Source organism: Rattus norvegicus, chromosome 2, assembly GCF_021556685.1.
Source record: "Rattus norvegicus strain SHRSP/BbbUtx chromosome 2, alternate assembly SHRSP_T2T, whole genome shotgun sequence".
NCBI classification, from domain to species: Eukaryota; Metazoa; Chordata; class Mammalia; order Rodentia; family Muridae; genus Rattus; species Rattus norvegicus.
Genome location: NC_141535.1, coordinates 149,862,573 through 149,885,131, shown reverse-complemented (window position 1 = coordinate 149,885,131; position 22,559 = coordinate 149,862,573). Strand labels below are relative to the sequence as shown.

At 39.5% G+C, this 22,559-nt stretch overlaps 1 protein-coding gene across 1 annotated transcript in view; it reads right to left on the bottom strand.

Moving 5' to 3' along the window:
• Vom2r44 (vomeronasal 2 receptor 44) overlaps positions 1-22,559 on the bottom strand; it is a gene marked incomplete at its 3' end in the record, with an annotated part of 48,406 nt that overhangs the window by 8,574 nt on the left and 17,273 nt on the right. Inside the window, 6 exon segments of the mRNA NM_001415021.1 lie at positions 3,151-3,172; positions 3,645-3,665; positions 4,350-6,628; positions 7,982-8,105; positions 10,180-10,410; positions 21,151-22,023. Coding sequence (NP_001401950.1) covers positions 5,646-6,628; positions 7,982-8,105; positions 10,180-10,410; positions 21,151-22,023 — 2,211 coding nt within the window.

Below are 22,559 nucleotides of genomic sequence, written 5' to 3'. Positions count from 1 at the left end.
AGCAGAAACTTTGGTAACTATAAAACAGAATTTATACCAGGTTGTTTTGAGATTTCCTTTGGTAATGTAATTAATTTAAATCTCTTCATATTTGCCTTAGGCAGATTCTTCAAACAAGGGCAAGAAACAGCCACATTCAAGACAAAAATGGTCTCTAAGCCACATACTAACATTCTTCTCTGAAATTTCTTGATCAAGGCCTCACATTTGAGATAACCCTTGACACAAATTTCTTCCATATTCCTACTAGAATGGCTTATTAAGCCTCACTAAGGCATCTCACTACTTTTTAAATCCAAAGACCTAAAATCCTCATTCCTCAAAAAACAAAATAAAGCAAAACAAACAATCAAAAAACCAACCAACAAACAAGCAAAACAGTCAAATATATCATAGGTACCAAATTTTGTCTTAGTTGGGGATTTATTGCTATGAAAAGACACCATGATGGGGGCAAATCTTACAAAGGCAAACATTTCATTGGGGCTGGCTTACAGTTCCAGAGGTTCACTCCATTATCATCATGGTAAAAAGCATGGCAGTATGAAAGAAAGACCTGGTGCTGGAGGAGCCAAAGGTTCTACATCTTGAAACAAAGATGGCCAGGAGGAGACTCTATTCTGCAGGAAGCTAAGAGGAATGTTTCTTCCACACTGGGTAGAGTTGGAGCACTAGGAGTCCTCAAGACCATCCCCAACAGTGGCCCACATTCTCCAATAAGGCTACACCTATTCCAACAAGGCCACACCTCCTAATAGTGCCACTTCTCATGGACCAAGCATATTCAAACTATGACATCAAGGTTCATAGAACATTGGGTTCTTGAAACATATACCCTGTGACTTACTTTTCTAAACTGAACACTATGAGTTTCACTAATACCTTGAGATACACTCAAACTAATAGAAGAATGACTAGGGCAGCATCTCGAACACATGGGCACTGGAAAAAATTTCCTTAACAAAACACCAATGGCTTATGCTCTAAGATCAAGAATCGACAAATGGGATCTCATAAAACTGCAAAGCTTCTGTAAGGCAAAGGACACTGTGGTTAGGACAAAACGGCAACCAACAGATTGGGAAAAGATCTTTACCAATCCTACAACAGATAGAGGCCTGATATCCGAAATATACAAAGAAATCAAGAAATTAGACTGCAGGGAGACAAATAACTCTATTAAAAAATGAGGTTCAGAGCTAAACAAAGAATTCACAGCTGAGGAGTGCCGAATGACTGAGAAACACCTAAAGAAATGTTCAACATCTTTAGTCATAAGGGAAATGCAAATCAAAACAACCCTGAGATTTCACCTCACACCAGTGAGAATGGCTAAGATCAAAAACTCAGGTGACAGCAGATGCTGGCGAGGATGCGGAGAAAGAGGAACACTCCTCCATTGTTGGTGGGATTGCAGACTGGTAAAACCATTCTGGAAATCAGTCTGGAGGTTCCTCAGAAAATTGGACATTGAACTGCCTGAGGATCCAGCTATACCTCTCTTGGGCATATACCCAAAAGATGCCCCAACATATAAAAAAGACACGTGCTCCACTATGTTCATAGCAGCCTTATTTATAATAGCCAGAAGCTGGAAAGAACCCAGATGCCCTTCAACAGAGAAATGGATACAGAAAATGTGGTACATCTACACAATGGAATATTACTCAGCTATCAAAAACAATGACTTTATGAAATTCGTAGGCAAGTGGTTGGAACTGGAAAATATCATCCTGAGTGAGGTAACCCAATCACAGAAAAACACACATGGTATGCACTCATTGATAAGTCGCTATTAGCCCAAATGCTTGAATTACCCTAGATGCCTAGAACAAATGAAACTCAAGACGGATGATCAAAATGTGAATGCTTCACTCCTTCTTTAAAAGGGGAACAAGAATACCCTTGGCAGGGAATAGAGAGGCAAAGATTAAAACAGACACAGAAGGAACACCCATTCAGAGCCTGCCCCACATGTGGCCCATACATATACAGCCATTCAATTAGACAAGATGGATGAAGCAAAGAAATGAAGGCCGACAGGAGCTGGATGTAGATCGCTCCTGAGAGACACAGCCAGAATACAGCAAACACAGAGGTGAATGCCAGCAGCAAACCACTGAACTGAGAATAGGACCCCCGTTGAAGGAATCAGAGAAAGAACTGGAAGAGCTTGAAGGGGCTCGAGACCCCATATGTACAACAATGCCAAGCAACCAGAGCTTCCAGGGACTAAGCCACTACCTAAAGACTATACATGGACTGATCCTGGACTCTGACCTCATAGGTAGCAGTGAATATCCTAGTAAGAGCACCAGTGGAAGGGGAAGCCCTGGGTCCTGCTAAGACCGAACCCCCATTGAACTAGACTGTTGGGGGGAGGGCAGCAATGGGGGGAGGGTGGGGAGGGGAACACCCATAAAGAAGGAGAGGGGGAAGGATTAGGGGGATGTTTGCCCGGAAACCGAGAAAGGGAATAATATTTGAAATGTAAATAAGAAATACTCAAGTTAATAAAAAAAAAAAAGAAAAGAAAATGAAGTTCATCTTCAGGAGATTTTTTTAATTGGATATTTTATATATTTACATTTCAAATGTTATCCCCTTTCCTGGTTTCCCCTCCAGAAACCCCCAATCCCATCCCACCTCCCCCTGCTTCTATGAAGATGTTCCATCACCCACACACTCCCGCCTGCCTGCCCTGGAATTACCCTGAAAGGTAGAAGTTTTAAAGTTGCCCCCCTAGACACAAAGTTTAGAGCAGAAGAAAGAAACAGGATAGGCCCCAGAATTGTATGTTCCAGAAAGCCCCTCCTAGGGCTATAGAAAAGGTAATTACATCAGCCAGTTCAACAGCTTTCTCCCAGGAACTAGCTGACCATAAAGTTAGACTAAATCTTAGAGAACAATCTTGAAAAGCAGGAAGCTTCTCCCAGGAACTAACGGACCATAAAGTTAAACAATCTTGAGAAACAGAGAGTTTCTCCTTGTGATTTTTCACTGGTATTCTCCACGCTTTCCAATGACGCCATCCCTGTCCCCTTGGGTTGTGGCTTCTTCCTTTAAATACCTCTTCTCCCAGCCTCTTGAGGTTGAACTCCACTGCCCCTGTGTGGGATATGAGTCTCTACCCCAGTGCACTGGTTCCTATCAATAAACCTCATATGATTATAGAAAGGATGGTCTTGTGTGAGTTCTTGGGGGGTTGCGTCATCCTGAGACTTGGGTGAGGGTCTCCCCACTCGGGGGTCTTTCAACCCTTCACTGGGACAGCAAGCCTTCACAAGAGGAAGGGCCTCTCCTCCCATTGATGACAGACAAGGTCAACCTCTGCTACAAATACAGATGGAGCCATGGGTTGCTCCATGTGTACTCTTTGGTTGGTGGTTTAGTCTCTGAGAACTTTGGGGGGTATGGTTAGTTAATATTGTTGTTCTTATAGGGCTGCAAACTCCTTCTAACTCCTCCATTGGGGTCCCTGTGCTCAGTCCAATGGTTAGCTGAGAGGATCAGTTTCTGTATTTGTTAAGCTCTGGCAGAGCCTCTCAGAAGACTCCTGTCCTCAGGCACTTCTTGGCATCTGCAATAGTGTCTGATTTTGGTGTCTGTATGTGGAATGGATACTCAGGTGGGGCAGTCTCTGGATGGTCTTACCTTCATCTCTGCTCCAGACTTTGTCAGAAAATTTTTAAATATTGTTATTTATAAATGAGGGGGGATATCATTAAAAGTATTTAACTGTCTGTCAGAAGAAGAAAACCAATCATCAAACCATTAGTAACACTAATACATAATCCTACACCCTCCTTGCTACTTCTACTTTTAAAAAAAGAGAGATAGCATCTAAAAAAAATCATAAAAAGGGAGCATTCTTAACATGCTTTCAGAAGAACCCTGTACTTAGGAACAAAATATCAAGATATACCTAGGGGACAGGATCCTCCTGGTCTCCATCTGGACTGAGAACTAAGGCTGTCACACAACCCTGCTGACACAAAACCTGCCTGGAGAGAGCTGGTCTCCCAGGAGTGCACTCATTCCTAAGGCCATAAGTGAGACCACACTTTCACTCCATTAACTGTCCAAAGAGGGACCCACCAGGTGCTCAGAGGGCACAGGTACTGTGGAGCAACCTGGGATAGGATCCTTCAGATCTCCATTTGAAAATCAAGCTAAGGCTGTCACACAGACCTCCAACCCAAATCCTGCCTTGAAAAAGCTGGTCTCCCAGGAGTGCTCTTACTTCTAAGACCACATTATCACAGGCACACAGGAGGGACAAGCTCTAGTCAGACAGCATGACCAACTAATATCAGTGATAACCAGATGGCGAGAGGCAATTACAAGAATGTTTAACTCATGTGCTTATAAAAATATATAGGTCATTTTTTACATTTCATGTCAAGGAGACTGAAAACATATCTATAACATTAGCATGTGGGAAGTAAAATTACATAGCTATATAGTCGAAGGACAGTTTATCGTTGTGTATCATTAAGAAATATTTTTAAGAAGTCTTGCATACTGGGGCTGGAGAGATGGCTCAGCAGTGAAGAGCATTGACTGCTCTTCTAGAGGTCCTGAGTTCAATTCTCAGCAACTGCATGGAGGCTTACAACCATCTATGATGAGATCCGATACTTTCTTCTAGTGTGTCTAAAGACAGTGACAGTGTACTCACATGTATAAAATAAATTTTAAGAAAAATAGTCTTGCATTCTAAGCCTTGGTCTAGGTAAATGTTTGCCATAGATCTTTACCATATAATCTAATTAAGACTGGCCTGGCATCACAACTCTCTTTGTATTTATTTCTCAGAGGAATGTTTTGAAACTCAGACATTTTAGCACTTACTCTCGCCCAGAGAATCATGGAGTAGGATCATACCTTGCTTCAAAGAAGCTTACCTATCATCATTAATTCTAGCAATATTTCAAAACCCTCAGTCTTGTGTCTTTGAAAGCACAGATTATCTTCCAAGAACTCTTTAAAGCTTCTGCCCACGGGGAAGATGTCAAAATAAAAATTTTCCTTTCTTTTATTTTATTTGTCATAGCACTCTACCTATATGCATTATTATGAGGCATGTGCATGCCTGGCTCCCAGAAGAAGGAATTGTTGCCCCTGGAACCAGTTGCAAACAGCTATGAGCCACCATGTAGGATGTTAGAAATTAACCTGGGTCTGCTTGAAAAGCTGCCAAGGCTCTTAACAACTCAGCCATTTCCTTGGGCTTCAGAGTCATAATTTTAAAAAAATAGGACTATTTCAGAGAGGTATCAACAGTATGAGAAAAGATCTCTTTAAAACCTGCCTGTATTTTTATTTGATGTAAACTTATGAAAAAGAAAAACAGAAAAAATATTCATGAACCATTTTTAATACAATGTCTGATGAATTGTGTTTATTTAGAGTCTCTATTTTAAAATCTAATGAAATGGTTTCCAATTTCAAACGTAAGTGACATTCTAATCTATACTGAATGCCATGTCACAGACTGAGATACCATTATCAGGTTAAACTTACATCAACAGAGCTACAGCCAATACTACGCTACAACATCAGCAGCTGCTTCACCACAACATACAAAGAAAGGTTGAGGCAAGTTGCCTTCCAGCTTTGCCTGACACTTAGAGCTCACAGCTCTACTCATCTAGAACAGTTGACACTGCGGTGTTGTTAAGCTCACTGCTCACAGAGGCTGAGGTCAGCTGGATGCTCCTGTCAACAGTGGGGACTCTTCCACCAACAGTTTCATCCGTGTTCCTCTTTGGCCTCAGCAAGATAATGAAACACTTGGGAAGAAATATACAGCCTAACAAGCCATAGCTGGATGCCAAAATGGCAAATATCTCCACAGCTACTTTGAATTTGCCTTTAGTGCTCAAGTAAGCAGGGACAAAAGAGATCCAGACAATGAAAAAGACCAGCATCCCAAAAGTGATACATTTCCCTTCATAATAGTTATCTGGCAGCTTGCGAGCCACAAAGGTTGTTAGGAAACACAGTAGAGCCAGAAAAACATCAAACCCAAATATAGCACACAGAAACTCTATAGACCCTTCATTACATTCAAAGATGATCTTTACATTTTGAGGTTCAATGTTCTTGAACATCCTTGGAGGCTCCAACACCAAGTAAGCTGTGCATACACCAATCTCCCCTACAACACAGATCAACACAATTAGTTTTCGATAAATGGGGCTCATGGATATAAGCCGGGTTTTGGATTTGGAAATCCTGTAGGCAAAAAAGAGTGAAATAGTCTTTCCAAGAGTGGAAGACAGACAAAGGCAAAATCCCAGTGCCAGAGTGACCTGGCGGGCCATGCAGGTCCAGTTGCATGACTTGCCTATGAACAGCATGGATGAGAGCACTGTGATAACCAGAGACATCTGAATGAGGAAACTCAACTCTCTGTCATTGGCTTTCACCAATGGTGTATGTCTGTATATCACATATACAACAGTGACTGCCAAGACCACGAGTGCCCCAAATATGGAAAGGATGACAAGGGTGAACCCCAGAGCCTCCTCATAAGCGAGGAATTCCACAAGCTTTGGTACACACTTGCTCTTCTCTGCATTGGACCAGTCATCTTCACCACATGGATCACATTCCCTTTGGCCTATTGAGAAAAAAACAGATTTGACTTCAGTGGAACCCAGTTGTCACTTTTAACTCTGAACAGTCCAGGCCAGTTAAAGGTCTGAACAATGTTTACTGAAATCTGTTAAAGAATAGATATAATATTTTATACTTAATAATGGGAAAGAGTATTGGTGTCTGTAGATGCTATGACAGATTGAGGGTTGTTTTCGACTTCAGAACTTGAGCATTTCTTCTCAATTCAAGCCTTTCTTGAATTGGTCTTTTTACACTGACGATCTGTATGTTTCTGCTTTAACTCCCTATTGAAGAAGGAAGTATGCTTCTTTATCAACTCCAGAATAGCCCAGTAATGAGAAAGTCACAGGTTCTGAGGTAAACAAAATGATTGGGACACAGCTGGTCAAACCCCTTGTGTTTTCAATCTCTTATCCAATACCCTTTCATGGAGGAGAATCATGCATGTGCCCACCCAAATGTTTCCAACTCTAGGTGCTCATTCCAATGAGTGATGAGGATGATGGGAAGAAAAACAAAACCAACAATCATAGTCTCTGAGGCTAAGAAGGCTAAATCTGGAAGGAAACTGTAAGAGCAGGCATTGGTGAACAAGAAAAAGCTAACTGAGGTGAGGTTATGGTAGATTATAGAATAGATCTATTTAGTGTTGTTTTTTAAAAAAAAAAAAAATAAGGAGTGGTGTTTGCTTTCAACCACTCTGACTCCTGAGCCGGACATCTCTGAGTGGAATTCTGTGTGGAGACTGGGGGAACTGTTTCCAGGGATTTGTGCAGGTTACAAGGTGCTTGTTTTCCATCACAGACCATTTTATCACACAATTATTCTCTAAACTCTACATGACAAAAGACAAGTGAATTTTTGATTCTTCAACTAAAAACCAAATGGAAATATAAATCAAGCTGGTCCAACGCTGTACACAACACCAAGACTGCCTAATTCTCCTTCAGAGAGCATCAACCGAGCAGGCCATCTACAGTCCATTCCACAGCAACTGTGCAAAGCATGTGCTTTCGGTGCCTATAACTTAAGACAAATGTGTAACCTTCTCCCAACTGCAGTTAGTGCTGAGTCTACTTAAAAATCCAGTAACCTGAAGACTTTATGAATTTATTTTTACTTCACATTTTGTTTATTTTGTTTGGTATTTCTTTATGAACTTCATGGTAGTAGGTCTTGTCTTATATCAGAAGTGGAAACTAATATTTTCCTTTGATCACACTATACAGTAGAAAATTTTACTAGTTTGATGAATTTTTGTTATACTCTGCCTATAAAGACATAAGATGCTATCTGACATCCCTTGGTTAATTTAACTGTATTACTACCAATTAGCAAAAATGGCTGTCTCTACCTGGATTCTCTGACACATATCCATCAGCACATGGGATGCAATCAAAGCAGCATATGGGTTGCCCCTGGCGAATCCCCTTCCGGGTCCCTGGAGGACATACTTGTGTGCAGAATGAATCTGGACGCTAGCAAAGACAAAGATAGTAGATATTTTTAAAGCCTCAAAACTTTCCCACTTGTGAAATGGTGAAAGTTCTGGTTTGTAGTTCCATAGAGACATATGTCCTATTAATAAAAGGAATCAGCGCAGCATACTGAGCATACATAGCAGACAGAGCATGACAATATAGAGCGCCTAGAAAGAACTTGGGCTAAAGAATAATCTCTTGATTGACTCTGGAATTGCCAAACTAATTGCAGTGACAGTTCTTTGTCAAGATCACCAGATCTTGGTGATCAGGAGTGAACTGATGCCACATGGAATGCTGCAGATGGGACAGTTTGCTTAGTCCATTCCTGTTAAAAAGAATTTAAAACTCCAAATTTTCCTAAAATCTGAAACATATTTCCTCTCAGCATAATCATCCCAACATAATGTTAAAATTAAAGATGTTTCATAAATGGTTAAAATAAAGTAAGTCAGTTCCAGGGAGAAAATTTAAAAGATATAACAGAATTTCATAAGAGGAATAGTCCAAAAATATTTTCTTTCTGAGTCAATTTATAAATTTTTGTGTCAAACAAAGATGGACCTATGGCTCCAAGCTCATATGTAGCAGAGGATGGCCTTGTTGGACATCAATAGGAGGATAGGGCCTTGGTCCTGGGAAGGTTCAATACTTCAGTGTAGGGGAATGCCAGGGTGGGGAGGTGGGAGTGGGTGAGTGGGTGGAAGACCACTCTCACAGAAGCAGGGGGAGGCAAGATGGGATGGGGGATTCTGGAGGAGAAACCGGGAAAGCAGATAACATTTGACATGTAAATAAAATATCAGATAAAAAATTTTATGAGCACACAGAGGGGAGCAAGGCCCCTGACACATATATAGCAAATGTACAGCTAAGTCTCCATATGATTTCAACAACTGGAGCAGGGGCTGTCCCTAAAGCAGCAGCCTGTCTGTGGGATCTGTTCCCCAACAGGGTTACCTTGTCTGGCCTCAGTAGGAGAGGACATACCTGACACTACAGAGACTTGATGCTCCTGGGTTGGGGAAGATGAGGAGAGGAATCCTCTCAGAGGAGAAAGAGAAGGGGGATTGGGAGGGACTACATGAGGGGGACCTAGGGAAGCAGTTAAATAAATAATTTTTAAAAAGAAAAAAATTATGTTAAACATAACCCTCCTTTTATAACATATATTTTACAAAGATGTATACTTTGAAATAGTAAATAAAGGAGATATTCACAAATAAATTTATATCATATTCTAGGGATGGGAAAGTATTTCTTTTTTACTTAAAATTTTCATATAGTAGATTTTGATCGACTTTCTCTCTCTCTCTCTCTCTCTCTCTCTCTCTCTCTCTCTCTCTCTCTCTCTCTCATCTCTTCCTAGATCTTTCCCTTCTCCCTACCCATGTATGCTCATGTTCTTTCTCTCCCTTTCTTAAGAAAGGAAAAAACAAAAGCAAACAAAATATAGTAAGACAAAATAAATTCCAAAAGAAAAACAACTGCTCAAACACACACACACACACACACACACACACGCACGCACGCACGCACACACGCACACACACAAATGGAATTCGTTTTGTATTAGTCAACTCTTTTTGGGATGGGACCTGCCCTAAAGTGTGGTTGATATATCCAGTAACATTCAATTGAAGAAAATTGATATTGTTTTTGCCAGCAATTGCAAATAGTATTTTTGTTAGTAGTGGACCTGGCACCTATATCCCTCTCCCAGTGATGGAATCTGACCTGGTCTGAACTCATAAAGCTCATATCATACACAGTCATGTACACTCCTCACCACTACATAAATAGAAAAATGAAGTGAAACAAAAAAGGTCAAAAATAACTATGGTCAGAGTTATTGAGAAGGAACACATTGAAACTAATGGTTAATACTAAAATCCAAGAAAATATTCCAGAAGTTAAAAATATAAGTCACGTTATATTTTTAAATATGTTTTAGTCAGGAAAACTGATTTGTATTTAAAATAATTTCTTAGATTTTAACATCTCATTGTTACCTTTAAAAATATGTAAACTTCTATAAATATAAAGAAAATAATATATCAGGTCAACTCACCCTTGATGATTCAGTGTTCCAAAATATTGTAGAATTTGTTGGAATAATGAGCTCAAACATGTCAGTTTTGAAGTTAAATCTCCCAACTGTCACAAAGGAAATTTCTCCACTATCATCTAATTGCCAGTTTAGGATATCATAGTGTCCAAACTTCAAATCTCCATTATCATCCAGAACTACCCACTTTTCCTCATGTGATTTAAATTTAATTTCCTTCATATAGTACATTAGCTAGAAAGCAACACAAAGTTAAAAAACAATAGAAGAAACCATTTGGTAAAAATTCAATGCTCTACAAATAATTTTATATAGAAAATCATCTCAAATACATATTTAATTGATGAAATTACAGTGATTGTTCTTGGTCTCTTTTTTTATGTACTATGACAACCTCTATCCACATGTGTAAAAGACACTTGAAACATGGTTGACAATATAGTGATGACTTTAAATGTAAATGTACACTGCATTATAAAATTTTCACTCTGAAGTTTCTTGCAAGGTGGTAGAAGGTCCTGTCAGAATAGGGAAAATGTGGGCATAGTTCTGATGCTTTCAACTGGAATCTGCATGTGAATCCTAATTGGTTCTTGATCAATTGATCAATAACGATTCTAGCTGCCTGTGGCTAGCAGAAGAGGTTGGATTTCCAAAATCCCATAGGCAGGCTAAAAGACAGAAGGAAAGAAAAATTCACAATGCTTTGAAGGGGGAAAGAGCCACCAGCCATGTGAGATCTCAGGTAGAGTGACCATTGGCCCCCTTCCCCAACAGGCAGAAAATTAGAAAGGCAACTAAGCTGAGGGCAGATTTAGGGTGCTGAGCAAGGGGAATGTAACTGGGCAACTAAGTAGAGGGCAGATTTAGAGATGTTGATCTAGGACTAAACTTAACTGAACAACTAAGCTGGGAACAGAATTGGAGGTGTTGAGCTGGGGATGAAGGTAAGGGCATGTTAGCTGTGGGAGACGTAGAAGTGCCCGAACATTTGATCTAGAAAGCATATTAAAAATAAGCTCTGTGTGTGTGTGTGTGTGTGTGTGTGTGTGTGTGTGTGTGTGTGCGTGTGTGTGTTTCATCCACAGATCCGAGGTGACTCCTGAGCCATGGCTGATAGCACAGGTCTGCCCAGAGCTTAAGGAGGGGTAGTAGAAACAGCATGCTACAGGGAAAAAGGAGACTTCAGACGAAAAACAACAGGAAAAGAAGAGATTTGGGAATTTATAGAGGAAAGGAAACCATATGTGAAAAGTGTAAGGAATAGAGATCAGTAAGGCACAAAAAACAAAAAACAACAACAAAAAAAAAAAAAAAAAAACAAACAGTAAATCAATCACAGCTATGACCATGAAGTCACCATGGATGGAGGGAAGAGGCCCCCTCCAAAGCAAGGTAGGCTGAGAGGCATGTAACCCTAACCTGAGGAACTTCAAAAGTTGATCCCTCAGGGAGGAAGCTGTGGTGTGTCACTCAGTACATATACCCTTTTGTCCAAATAGCTCTAGTTGGAAATGTTCGTTGCAATGAGTCATTGGTCTGGTGCAAGGCCTTTGGTTTCTGCAACACCAGTGGAGTACAAGATGTGAAATTCATGTGAAACAATTAAAAAATATTGTGAACAAAATAAAAAAGCTCATTCTTACATCAGGTGGGTCAGTGGTGGAAAGGAAGTCCCCTTTGTCTCTCTGTCTCAGAAGCTCACACTATCTAACTACTATCTCAGGAGAAAACCTGTTGTTCAAAATGGAACCACCGTAGGGGGCTAAGATTAGGGAACAATGACATATGAAAAAGGCTCAACTTGCCCTATCACAGGTCCTGAGTGAGGGAAGGATGAAGGAGTCAGGTGTGTAGAGCACGGTAGCTGACACTGACAGATTAGGAAGCAGGAGCCACAGCATTGCTAGGAAGTGCATAGAGATAGGAAATGAGAAGTATGAGTCACGATCCTTCTGGATTTTTTACTGTGCCAGAGCTGACCCTGTGCCAGAGCTCTCTGTACCCAGACCCACCAGGAGAGCTGGTCTCACAGGAGTGCTGACACACAGGCTTACAGGAGGGTCAAGCCACTCTCAAAGAAAGCAAGACCAGCTAACACCAAAGATAAACAGATGGCAAGAGGCAAGTGCAAGAACTTAAGCAACAGAAACAAAGGCCACTTGGCATCATCAGAACCTAGTTTTCCTACCACAGCAAGTCCTGAACACCCAACCACACTGGAAAAGAAAGATTCTGATTTGAAATAACATCTCAAGATAATGTTAGAGGACATTTATGTCCTTATAAATAATTCACTTAAAGAAATACAGGACAACAGAGGAAATAAGTAGAAGCCCTTAAAGGGGAAACACAAAAATCCCTTAAAGAAGTACAGGAAAACACAACCAAACAGGTGAAGGAATTGAATAAAACAATCCAAGATCAAAAAAAAAGGAAATAGAAAACAATAAAGAAATCACAAAGAGAGACAACCCAAGAGATAGAAAACCTAAAAAAGGAATCAGGAGTCACAGATGAAAGCATCATCAACAGAATACAAGAGATTGAAGAGACAATCTCTGGGGCAGAAGATACCATGGAAAACATTGACACAATTGTCAAAGGAAATGCAAATCAGAAAAAGACCCTCAAGCAAAACACCTGCACAATGAGAAAATCAAACCTAAGTAAAATAAGTATAGAAGAGAGTAAAGATTCTGACCTTAAAGGGCCAGGAAATATCTCTAACAAAATGATCATCCCTAACCTAAAGAAAGAGATCCCATAAATATACAAGAAGTCTACAGAATTCCAAATAGAGGGAACCAAAAAAGAAATTCCTCCTATCACATAATAGTCAAAATACTAATTGCACAAAACAAAAAAAAATAATACTAAAAGAAGTAAGGGGAAAGGATCAAGTAACATATAAAGGCAAACTTATCAGAATTAGACCAGACTTCTCAATAGAGACTATGGAAGGGGGAGGGGGTTTGGGAACGGGGAATACCCCAATAGAAGAAGAGGAAGGGGATAGGATAGGGGGTTTATGGCCGGGGAAACCAGGAAAGGAAATAACATTTGAAATGTAAATAAAAAATATCCAAGAAAAAAAAAAGAAAGCTAGAAGATCCTAGGCACATGTCATATAGACTATAAGAGAACAAAAATGCCAGCCCAGTCTACTATATCCAGGAAAACTCCAAGACAAGGAAGGAAACTACACTCTACAAAAAGCAATAAAGTAATCTCCATTCAAAAACGTCATAAGAAGATAGCCACAAAAACATAACAAAAACACCTCTAACAACAAAAATAATAGGACCACCTGCTTCCTGAGCTGATGCAGTCACACAGCTCACTGTACCCAGATCCCTTGGGGGAGAGAGCTGGACTCTCAGAAGTGCAGACAAAACTGAGAGCTCATGGGAGACAACCACTTCTACTCACATCCTGTCCCAAGCGGAAACTGCCTGGAGCACTCTGGACATAGGAACCTAGGAGCAGTCACGGAAAGGATGCGACTGGTTTCCACCTGCACTCAGAGCTGACACTGTGACACAGTTCTCTGTACACATATCCCACTGGAAGGAAGCCAGTCTCCAATAATGCTGACACACAGGCTTACAGGAGGGACAAGGCACTGCCAGAGACAGCAAGACCAGCCAACACCATAGATAATCAGGTGGCAAAAGGCAAGCACAGAAATATAAGCAACAGAAAAATATGACTAATTGGCATCATCAAAGCCAAGTTCTCACACCAAAACACATACTGAATATCCCAAAACACCAGAAAAGCAAGATTTGGTTTTAAAAATCTCATCTTATTATGATGATAGAGGACTCTAAGAAGGACATTAAATAACTCCTTAAAGAACTGCAGGACAACCCAGGTAAAAAAGTAGAAGTGCTTACAGAGGGAACAAAAAAGTCCCTTAAAAACTAACAGGAAAACATGACTAAACAGGGGAAGGAATTGAACAAAATCACCCAAAATCTAAAAATGGAGACAGAAATGATAACACACACACACACACACACACACACACACACACACACAAAGGGGGGAAAACACTTGAGATAAAAACAACTAGAAAAGAGATCAGTAGGCATACACACAAGAAATACCAACAGAATACAAGAGATAGAAGAGAGAACCTCAGGGGCAGAAGATACCATAGAACAAATTGACAACACCATAAAAGAAAATGCAAAACACAAAAAGCTCCTAACCCAAAACATCCAGGAAGTCCAAGATACAATGAGAAGATCAAACATAACTATAATAGGTTTAGAAGAGAGTGACGATTCCCAACTTAAAGGGCCAGTAAATATCTTCAACAAAATTTCCCTAACCTAAAGAAAGAGATGCACATAAACATACAAGAAGTCTACAGAACTCCAAATAGATTGGACCAGAAGAGAAATTCCTCCTGTCATATAATAGTCAAAACACCAAATGCACAAAACAAAGAAAGAACACAAGAGTAAGGGGAAAAGGTCAAGTAACATATAAAGGCAGAACTATCAGAATTATACCAGACTTCGCACCAGAAACTATGAAAGTCAGAAGATCCTGGGCAGATGACATACAGACCTTAAGAGAACAAAAATGCCAGCCCAAGCTACTATATCCAGTACAACCCTCAATTAACATAGATGTAGAAACCAAGATATTCCATGACAAAACCAAATTTACACAGTATCTTTCTACAAATCCAGCCCTACAAAGGATAATAGATGGAAAACTAAAACACAGGGTAAACTATACACTGGAAAAAGCAAGAAAGTAATGTCCTTGCAACAAAACCAAATGAAGAATGACACACAAATATAATTCCACACTTAACAACAAAGATAACAGGAAGCTGCAATCATGTGCCTTAATATCTCTTAATATCAATGGACTCAATACCCCAATAAAAAGACAAAGACTAACAGACTGGAAACGTAAAGAGGACCCAGCATTTTGCTGCATACAGGAAACATACCTCAGAGACAAGACAGACACTACCTCAGAGTAAATGACTGGAAAACAACTTTCCAAGCAAATGGTCCAAAGAAACAAGCTGGAGTAGCCATTCTAATATCGAAGAAAATTGACTTTCAACCAAAACATATCAAAAAAGATAAGGAAGAATCATACTCATCAAAGGAAGAATCCAACAAGATGAACTCTAAATCCTAAATATCTATGCTTCAAATGCAAGGGTAACTACATTCATGAAAGAAACCTTACTAAAGTTCAAATTGCAGCCTGACAAAAATAATACTAGCAGATTTCAACAGTCCACTCATCAATGGTCAGATGATGGAAACAGAAATTAAACAGAGACATAGAGAAATTAGCAGAATTTATAAAACAAATGGACTTAACAGATATTTTATTTCATTCTAAAAAATAAAGGATATACCTTCTTCTCAGTACCTCATGGTACCTTCTCCAAAATTGACCACATAATTGGCAAAAAAAAAACAGGCCTCAAAAGATAAAAGAAGATACAAATAAACCCATGTGTCCTGTCAGATCACCATGGACTAAGGCTGGTCTTCATTAACAATAAAAACAACAGAAAGCCTGCATACACACGGAAGTTGAACAATGGTCTACTCAAGGAAAACTTGGTCAGGAAAGAAATGAATACAGAAATTAAAGATATTTTAGAATTTAATGAAAATGATGGCACACCATACTCAAAGTTATGGGAAACAATGAAAGCAGTACAAAGAAGAAAACTAATAGTGCCTCTCAAAAGAAACAGAAGAGAGCATGCATTAGCAGCTTAACAGCATACCGAATAGCTCTAGAAGAAAAAGAAACAAATACACTCAAGAGAAGGTTAATAGATGGAAAACTAAAACACAGGGTAAACTATACACTGGAAAAAGCAAGAAAGTAATGTCCTTGCAACAAAACCAAATGAAGAATGACACACAAATATAATTCCACACTTAACAACAAAGATAACAGGGGAATAACAATCGAAATATAAATAGGAAATACTCAAGTTAATAAAGATTAAAAAAAAAACAAAAACAAAAAAAACAACACCAAAAAAAAAAGAAAGAAAAGAAATATTCAACATCCTTAGTCATGAGGGAAATGCAAATCAATACAACACTGAGATTCCACTTCACACCAGTCAGAAAGGCTAAGCTCAAAACTCAGGCAACAGCAGATGCTGGAGAGGATGTGGGGAAGAGGAACACTCCTCATTTGTTAGTGAGATTGCAAAATGGTACAACCTCTTTGTAAATCAGTCTGGAGGTTCCTCAGAAAATTGTACATTACACTACCTTAGGACTCAACTATACCTCTCCTGGGCATATACCCAAAAGTTGCTCCAACATACAACAAAGACACATGTTCCCCTATGTTCATAGTATCCTTATTTATAGTAGTCAGAAGCTGAAAAGAACCCAGATGCCCTCAACAGAGGAATGGATACAGAAAATGTGGTACATCTACAGAATAGAATACTACTACTCAGCTATCAAAAACAATGACTGAATGAAATTCATAGGCATATGGATTGAACTTGAAAATATCCTGAGTGAGGTAACCCAATCAGAGAAAAACATACATGGCATGCATTCACTGATAAGTAGATATTAGCCCAAAAGCTGGAATTACCCAAGATGCAATGCATGAAATTGAAATTCAAGAAGGGTGACCAATGTGTTGATGCTTCACTCCTTCTTAAACAGGGGAACAAAAATATCCCTAGAAGGTTATAGGGAGGGGAAGTTTAGAACAGAGAGTGAAGGGAAGGCCACTCAGATCGTGTCCCACACTTGGCCCATATATATACAACCACCAAAACTAGATAAGATGGATGAAGCTAAGAAGTGCATGCTGACAGGAACCAGATATAGATCTCTCCTGAGAGACACATCCATAACATGTCAAATACAGAGGTGAATGCTAGCAGCAAACCACTGAACTGGCAACCAAACCCCAGTTGGAGGAATTGCAGAAGGGACTGAAAGAACTGAAGGGGCTCACAACCCCATAAGAACAACAATGCCAACCAACCAGAGCATTCAGGGACTAATCCACTACCCAAACTCTATACATGGACTGACCCATGGCTCTAACTACATATGTGGCAAAGGATGGCCCTGCTGGGCACATATGGAAGGAGAATCCCTTGGTCCTGCCATTGTTAGACCCCCAGTGTAGGGGGATTTTCAGGGGGGAGCAATAAGGAGGGGTGGATGGGGAGGGGAACACCTTATAGAAGGGGAGGAGGAGGGGTTAGGGAGCTCATGAACAGGAAACCGGGAAAGGTAATAACATTTGAAATGCAAATAAGAAATATCCAATTTAAAAAATGGAAAAAAGAAAGGAAGGAAGGAAGGAAGGAAGGAAGGAAGGAAGGAAGGAAGGAAGGAAGGAAGGAAAAAGAAAAAATATTCAGTTCATTGTCCTTTTAAGTATGGATGCATGTGCTGTGTTTAATTTTGTGACTATTTGCACACATGTGCCATGAGCTATTCCCCTTTCTTTCTTTCTTCCTGTCTGTCTGTCTTCCTATCTATCTGTCTTTCATTTGCTTTTGTTTGTTTGTTCATTTTTAGCAAGGTTTCTTTGTGCATCCCTCACCTTTCTGAACTAGTCTAGGCTTGAGCTCAGAGATTCACTTGTCTCTGCCTGAGTGGTGCGTGTTACCAATACCCAGCTAATTACTTTTTTTCTGTTAATTTAAGTTATTGTAAGACCACATGTTATCTTATTTAAGTCAAAGAGATAGAGTTACTAATGTGTTTCACTTTGACATTTTGTGCACGTCCAATCATATTTACCTGGTTATCTTCTCTTGTTCCTCTTCCCAATTTTCTACCAATTTTCTATTTTGATGTCGTGTGTGTGTGTGTGTGTGTGTGTGTGTGTGTGTGTGTGTGTGTGTGTTTGTGTGTGTGAAAAAAAGAGAGGGGGGAGAGAGAGAGAGACAGATCCAATGAGTATTATTAGGGCTGTTTATAAGATAAGTAAGACTTTGTTTACAGAAGCATGTACACATTACACTGATGGATTACTGAAGAATCAGCCTCTTTTCCCTAGCAACCATAAGCAGTTTATACATCCCTCAGAGGGGGATAAGGAGGGCATTGTACAGCTTTGTGCAAATAATATATTAATTAAAAAGTTAAAATTTAAAAATTATCTACTTTGAGCCAGGAAGTCAGCCTTCTATACCTCTCTCCACAGACCCATCTCATAGTTTCCATGTTTTGTTTGTGTTGTGTGAGTGTCTTCTAATTTTGTTTCAGAATCCTCTCATTAACAGGGCTATTGATGAAGACTTTGTTCTCAGTACCACTAGCAAGGACAATGTCCACTGTTGTAATAGCAATATAATAAACCCAGGAAAGATCTAGAAATATTATATGACAATGATTACAGCCCAGTGACCCATCATCTTTGGTTATCAAACTAAAAACAAAAAAGCTACTAAGAAGTATGCTGTAAGTTAAAATCAATATTTAAGGCAGGTGTGAAAATTGTAATTGAGTAAGAGATTAAAAAGTAGACAGATGTCTACAATGACATCATGAAATTCATAGGCAAGTAGATAGAACTAGGAAATATCATCATAAGTGTGGTAAAACAATCACAAAAACACACATGGTATGTACTCACTTATAAGTGGATATTAGCCCAAAAGATTAAATTACCCAAGATACAAGCCTCAGACCCCATGAAGCTCAAGAAAAAGGACGACCAAAGGGCAGATGCTTCAGTCCTTCTTAAAAGAGGGAACAAAAATATTCATGGGAGGAGATATGGAGACAAAGTTTGGAGCAGAGACTATAGGAATGGCCATTCAGAGCCTGAGTCACCTTGGTATCCACCACCAAACCCAGACAATATTGCAGATGCCAAGAAGTGCATGCTGACAGGAGCCTGATATAGCTATTTCCTGAGAGGCTCTGCCAGAGCATGACAAATACAGAAGCGAATTCTAGCAGCCAGCCATTGAACTGAGAATGCGGTCCCCATTGGAGGAGTTAGAGAAATGGTTGAAGGAGCTGAAGGAGCTTGCAACCCCATAAGAAAAACAATACCAACCAACCAGAACTCCCAGGGACTAAACCACTACTCAAAGTGTACACATGACAGATCCATGGTTCCGGCTCCATATGTAGCAGAGGATGGCCTCCTTGTTGTGCACCAATGGGAGGAGAAGCCCTTGGTCCTGTCAAGGCTGGAACCCTCAGTGTAGGGGAATGTCAGGGCAGAGATTCAGGAAGCGGTGGGTGGTTGGGAAGTGGGAACACCCTCATAGAGAAGGGGGAGGCAGGATAGAATAGGAGGTTTACAGACAGGAAACTAGATAATATTTGAAATGTAAATAAAAAATATCCAATTAAAATAAAGGAATTAGTCTATAAGAAAAAAAACAAGGGGTTGGGGATTTAGCTCAGTGGTAGAGTGCTTGCCTAGCAAGCGCAAGGCCCTGGGTTCTGTCCCCAGCTCTGGAAAAAAAAAAAACAAACAAATACAGGGCCTCAAATATTACCAACAAGGTAATTATTATTTCCCAATCAAAACAGCAACTTCATACAAAAAATATTGTCATACTACTATAATTAAGTTGTTGAAGTTAGTATTACCAGATGAGAGATATTTATATAATGTGCCTTCCCTTTTTTTTAAGATAGCATTTTATGTAGCCCATGCTAGTCACTATGTACCTGAGGATGACGTTAAACTTCTGGTGCTCCTGCCCCCTACTCCTGAGTGCTAAAATAATAGGGATGAACCACATGCCCATATTTTTGTGTGGTCTATGGGTTCAAAGCCAGGGCTTTGTGTGTGCTAGAAAAGTACTCTGTCAACTGAGCTATGGCTCCAGCACGTCATATGCCTTCTGAGAGGCAGAATTTGAAAAGATACAGTATTAATTTTGTGTTATTTGTGCTAGAAATGCATAAACTCAACCAAATAATAAAAAATAAACAAAGCCAAATTAAAAACACTGTAAAAATCGCTGACCAATCCTGATCAAAATTATCAAATTCAAGAAAAAAAAAGGAAAAAAAAAACCTCAAAGTACTGAATAGTGAGATTTAAAGCAGGAGGTAAGCCATTGAGAGTCAAAGTAAAGGGAAATTCAAAGTTCCCAGTCACCGTGACCTCTGTTGGATTAATAGAGTTATATAAAGACAAAATGATGATGGTCAGGCAAGGAAGAAGTAACAAGTCAGAGATACCAAGTGGACCTCCTATAGAGTGGCCAGGACCAGAGCAGGATTCCCAAGCTCATTTTTCCAGGTAAGGGGGAGAATCTTGGGTGAGACATTGTTGGCAAGACCAGACTGTAAGACCACCCAGGCTGCTCTAAACCAAAACGAATTGCTTAACATCAGACCGAGAATAGGAGGCACAGAAGTCTCCCAAGGAATGTCACAGAATCTTCACCCCAGGAAGACACACATTCTTACCTACACACTGCATAAAGATTCCGTCTTCTACTCCCCTTCAAGCTACATAAAACCACATGACTGAAATATGGCTATGTGAATGCAAGAAGAATTATATATAATTTCCAAAAATGGTCTTCATGTCTTTTTACTTCTTGTGGTTTAAAATATGGGCATGGCATGTTGAACCCAAGTAATCATGCTAGACTACAAAGTGATGTACAATTTTGTGGATAGGAACAGGCAAAATAGAAGAAACTGGAGTCTTTTTTCCACTTATTTAGTCCTAGATGTTTACCTTTAGCTTTTATTTATGTTTTTAAAAATCAGCTTATCTAGTAAAGGGACTGCTTTTGGGAGGGATATATATTCTATTTATAGCAAACCTAATAATTCTGTTAATAAATGAGGGCTTAAAACACACATTCATGAAAAACAGGCAATTTATTTTAAGTGGTCATGCAAGGAAATTGTGTCTATCAAATACAAAGGAAATGGCTTTAATGGCTATTTGTATAATACATATGAATGCCATGCTATATCATGAAGTAAAACAACTTACCTGCCAGAAGTCAAAGGTGGGTATATATGCACATGCATTATTTGTACCAAATGGTCCATATCCTTCTTGACATCTGCTGAGGAGATCCAGAGCATGAGCTATAGCATACACAGCTTGTTTAACATTGTTTGTGATTCTTAGCTGAGTCATATCCAGATAAGTATTTTTCAGATCCTCCAGCTTCTCCTCTCCAGTGCAGAGCTGATCAGACATGTCATATAATCTGTCTTCTTTTCCAGTCATATTCACTCTATGGTCCACATTGTAAGGCACACTGCTGTTGGGCCAGGTACAGTTAAAAGCAGTTTGCCAGAATTCAATGGTCAAGACATCATTTGGATCCTTACTAGGGTGTATATCATAAAGAAATTCTTTTAGTCCAGGTATAGTAGTTCTTGGTAATGCAAATCCAATACTTCCACCAAAATAGGGAAAATACTCAGGCTTTGCAATGAGAGCTGAGGTAATCCAGGCTTCACTGGCTATCCATGTCCTGTCAGTTACATTATGATGAATCAATTCCAACACAAAGGGGCTGAGGTCAATGTCAGAAGTGTAAAGCACAATGACTTTTGCAGTGGAATTCTTTACTGCATTAATAGCTTTTTGCATTTTCTCATTGGAGTAGACTTTTGGAATGGTTTCAGAGAAAGCAACGCAGAGGTTTGCACTCTCCATTTTTTCCTTAAAAGTTTTTACTCCATATTTTCCATAATCATCATCAGCTGCAATAGCACCTACCCAGACCCAACCAAAGTGTTTGATAAGATTCACCATGGCCTCAGACTGGATCTTATCACTGGGTACTACACGAAGATAAGATGGAAACTGGAATTTGTCACTAAGAATTGAACAGGAAGACGTATAGCCCACCTAAAATTGAAAATATGTATAGTTATTAGAAAGCTAGAACCAAATCTTAAATTACAGCTTTCTGAATATTCTGAGATGGATAGAGATGAATAGTTCTCCGTTTCCTCGCATTTTTCCATGGAAAATAACTTTCTACTCTTACTCAACAAGTGGGAACTGCTGATGGAAGGTCTTTGGTGTGTGCCATCAACCCCAAGTGGGTTAAGGCAGCCAACAATTGATAAAATTCAAAGGATTACTCCATGGATGGCCTTGACAGAGAGATCATTTGCTTTTCCCTTTATCCTTCCTAGAAATATGGTGACGCCCCTGAGTTACAACATTCAGACTCTTCATCACTTCGACCTCTCATGTGCAACAATGATGGAATGAGTCTACTCCCTGTCCATTTGACAGCACTAATTTCTCTCATCTACACTATCTCACTCCTCTCCCATCTCAGGCAGTTTTGTTCTTTTCTTTTTTTTAATTTTTCCTTTATTTATTTCATTCTGGAGGGCTTCTGCATGAGTAGATGCTAAAACTTAGATTAACAA